Here is a 4,049-nt window from a genome sequence, read left to right as displayed (position 1 = left end):
CGGCGTGTCTCTGTGTGGCCTGTTTGCATGCTACACCCTATAATGGTCACTATAGCCATTTGCAGCATAAAAACATATATACAGACATCATCATGTGTATGCATAATCAAAATAATTCTTGGGAATGCACTGAGCAGGTTTTTGCTGACTTTGATCATAATGGTGAAAAAAAATAATCAAATTAAGCCCCATGGTTTGCGTATCCCGCTGTAAAAGGAAACAAATCAACGAAACCAATGTAAACTGTTGCCGACCTTTTTGCAAACTCATTGTTCTGATTTACACATCCTGGATCATAAACAACCGGAGGGTGCCCAGCAGGACACTATTTTTTTGTGTGTGAATACAATGCATTGACACATTTCCTAATGGGTCCTTCCAGTCTCATTATAATTTATATCATAAAGAAAACGTTCAATCTCGATTGCTACTGTATACTGGAGTCTCTTTGGGGGATTTTCCCACATTCTCCATTAATCCTCTGCCACAGGATGGAAAGAAAGAACAGTTTCCTGGCTTTCTAATACTGAGGCTGCTTCTGCTTCCTTTTTCATACTATGACACATACACAGTCATTTTTCCACCGTTGAGATTTAAAACAATTAAGGCTTGGCTGTAAAATATTTCTTTCGTTCTTTTGAAAATTTCGCCAGCATTCATGCGGCTGAATAGGAAAAGGTGTGAAAACTTTTGAGCGTTGTGTGTACAAGTCACTCGTTCCGGGGCGGCATAGTGCCACCTAGCGGCCATTTCAATGCCAACAGATGACACGTACGACAGGATGCTTTGAACAAAGATCACATTTATCCTTTCCAGGGGAGGATTCCATAGCATACAAAATGCGCGAGCAGAAACAAAAGACCGATGTAAACATGAATTTAAAGGGACACAAAAGCCGCCACTCAAATCACTTTTAGACATGTGCAGTGTTCACTTTTTCCCTGGCTTTTCGTTGAACTCCAGGAAGAAGGTGTTGCAGGCCACGGTGAGGGCACCCACCAGGATGATGAACTCTGTAAAATCCACCTCGCCGTCACCGTTGGAATCCAGTTCGCCCATGACCTTATCCACTGCGGCCTTATCTTGGGCGTTCTGCATAGATAGAAATCTTTTAAACCCTTACCCATTTAAATTCATTTAGTTCAAGCATGATACACAGTTCCGTTATCCTTATTTGCATTATTAGGCGTTTCTAGGCCATTTTTAACGTTTTTTATTTTTATTTTTCACTGAAACATGGTGCCTTCCGATGATATACCGACAGTAAAGCAGAGAACTGGCTTTGCGTTTGCCGTGTGAAGTGTATTTACTCATCCATGGCACCAGGTGGTGTAGTAGCAATTACATTATTAAAGTCTGCGCATAAACTTTTGTTATTGCTGTCAACCCTTTTTTTTCTAAATCACATTAATGATTGTGATTTAGAGGAAAACACATCAGCACAATGTTTAATTTCGTTTGCTTCAGAATAACGTGTTTAAGATTTAGTGCTACGGTGTTATTGTTTAAGATCAATTTACATTTATTGTTTTTATTTTTTTCCAGCATCAAAATATTATTTATTGTTTTTTTAGTATTAAACGGTTGAGCTGGTCATACATTTTCCTAGTTTAAATAAGATTGATATTTTTTTTTTTTTAATTTCAGGAACTTGGCTGCACTTATGTTTTTCTCTTTCGGACTAACCTGTAAGCTGAACAAAGCCTTTAAGAAGTTAGCATTTGTTTAAAGTTAATTTATATTGCTTTTTTCGTTTGTTAATGTTTTTGTTAATGTTTTTTATAGATAAGAATTTTATTTATATTTACCACAATGATGGGGGGGGCATGAAATGTTTTCTCCATTGGGTGGAGGCTTGCAAAAAAATATTGAGAAGCATTAGCATCTAAAATATACTGGATAGCTCAATAGCTCACAGGAATATATTTAGTAAATAGCTCGATTAAATCTGGTTTAGGTTAACTGTTACCACTCGTCTTTGTAGCTGAACAAAAATTTAGCTCACTGTTTATGTTAGCTAGGCATTAGCTAGCTAGCTAGGAAATGTTTCAGGCGGTCATAGGCAGCACCATTGCTTTCTGTGTGAATAGAATTGGAAGACGCTAGCTCTTGACTATTAAAGTCAAGGTTACAAGTTAACTGATTGAAAATCTTTGACTTTCATGAATTAGAAAAGGAAACGTTTAAAACGTACAAAATGATTACAGGCCCAATTAGCATTTAAGCTAGCGGACCTTTTTAAATTGTTTTGGTTGGAAGGGCAGTTTTTTTTTTTTTTAATAAATGAAAAAAGAAATGCCTTCCACACACAGAAGGCTTGACTGACAAGGCGTCACAGTCAATTGACTCCCGTTTACCCCGAGGTAGTTTCCCAGCTCGGTGGTGAGCATCTCCTTGAGCTCGGCCTTGCTCAGCGTGTATTTGTCTCCCTCGTTGCCGGAATACTTGTGGAAGGTCTGGATCATGAGCTGCATGGCGTTCTCCAGAGTAGAAGCGTTCTCGGGGTCGGGCAGAGACATGCTGCAGATTGGACACAGCGCGCACACACACACACACGCACACACACACACGCACGCCAGTCGTCATGGAAAGATTATTAGAGTTGCGCCGCAGGCAGGGTCAAGCGTCATTAAGAAGCAGAGGGGGAAGCCCCGAAAGCGTTTTGGTGTCAACTGCGCTCTGTTTCCTCATCGCCAGTGTTTCCTCCGTCTTTAGGATTCCGCTCCGCTTCATCTGATTCCACGCTTTGGACCTCTGGCGTCCAGCCGGACATGTGAGCCGGCCGATAAGGCCCGAAACCCAAAGCTGCTCGTGCAACCCAGGAAGCCGGATAGAGCGGGGATGGGCGGCGGCCAAACTTCGGAGGGATTTCGATGACGACGCAATTCCACAAACAAGACTGATTCGCAGAATTTATTCCAAATAAAATTTGGGTAGCAATTGTTTATGACTGAAAGGCTGGAGACTGTTTTCCCATTTGAAAAACGTGGATTTGTGGGAGAAATTTCACAAATTTCTGCATTTATTTGGATGTTTTTCAAGGAATTTGAAGACTTTTTGCAATGCTTAGCAATTTAAGAATTGTTTACATTTATTGAAAATATTTGCAGATGAGCTTTAAACAAACATACAGTGATCATTCATTTTCAAACATTTGTCATGAATATTGTGGATCGTTTCAAAAAATATATTTTTAAAGCGATAAACATTTTGACGTTTACTGAGGAAAAAAAAAGTCATTTATTGTTAATGGTCAATAATTTGGAGTTAGAATGATCTTGGTTGGAAAATGGATTATTTGATGCAATTTAAAAAAAAATTCCCCTATCATTGGGTCATTTTCTCAAGAAAATTGTAGCCTTTCTAACACGTAAGAGTGGAACATTTTCAGATCAGAATCAGTGTGCCAGGCCAAATATGGTAACCGTTAATGATTGGAGAAAAAAATAAAATCCCCATTTCTTTATGGAATTTTGAAAAGGGTAAAAAAAAATTGAATTTGGAAAGTTTTCAAGTTAATTCTTCAACTGGTGGGTGTTGGATTAAGCTGATTTTTCTCGGTTAATTTGCAAATTTTCTCACAGCGAACTTTCGTGATAAGAATTACAACTGATTAAGGTGATTTTTTTTTTTTTTACTTCCTCCATTAATCTGGAAATGTACCCAGAGAATTTGCTGAATCCCAAAACATAATGAGTATTAAATATAAATCATTTCTGTGCCAAATGACGTTTTTAAATAGAAAATACCTGTTCCTCAAAAGGCTAACATTTTTGCTATACATCCTATCAGACAAATCGTTGCATTCTCAAGTTTGAAATAAGTCCTCCTGCTCAGAAAGCGAACATGTTCTTTACCTGAGTGGAAGATGAGGGACGGCCGAAGGCTCAGGTGCACACAGAGAGCGAACTGATGAGCAAGACGAGCAGCACCCCGTTTTAAATACACCCCAATCACTCCACCCATCCTCCTTCCACATGTCACTCCTCTCTTCCTCCTCCTCCATCTCCTTTGTTCAGACACCTGCTATATGTTACATTTAAGCTAAC

The 4,049-nt window shown here is 39.0% G+C and overlaps 1 protein-coding gene across 1 annotated transcript; it reads right to left on the bottom strand.

Moving 5' to 3' along the window:
• Positions 1-782: 782 nt before the first annotated feature.
• Positions 783-3,896, bottom strand: LOC148426498 (protein S100-A1-like). The gene is made up of 3 exons (XM_088411869.1): positions 3,858-3,896; positions 2,358-2,520; positions 783-1,092 (listed from the first exon to the last, which is right to left on the bottom strand). Exons 2-3 carry the CDS (start codon positions 2,517-2,519, stop codon positions 931-933), a joined length of 324 nt encoding a protein of 107 aa, XP_088267995.1. The 5' UTR covers position 2,520; positions 3,858-3,896; the 3' UTR covers positions 783-930.
• Between the last annotated feature and the right edge of the window lie 153 nt (positions 3,897-4,049).

Source organism: Hippichthys cyanospilos, chromosome 3 (genome assembly GCF_059441005.1).
Source record: "Hippichthys cyanospilos isolate Australia breed blue-spotted pipefish chromosome 3, RoL_Hcya_1.0, whole genome shotgun sequence".
NCBI lineage: Eukaryota > Metazoa > Chordata > Actinopteri > Syngnathiformes > Syngnathidae > Hippichthys > Hippichthys cyanospilos.
The sequence above is the reverse complement of the archived record's forward strand: the minus strand, read 5'-3'. Positions and strand labels throughout refer to the sequence as shown.

Bases quoted from the DNA above. Each gene is read 5' to 3' on its own strand.
- LOC148426498 (XM_088411869.1), bottom strand. From the start codon at position 2,519: ATGTCTCTGCCCGACCCCGAGAACGCTTCTACTCTGGAGAACGCCATG. The intron at 1,093-2,357 runs GTAAACGGGAGT...CTATCTATGCAG, and splicing joins AGCTGGGAAACTACCTCGGG to AACGCCCAAGATAAGGCCGC.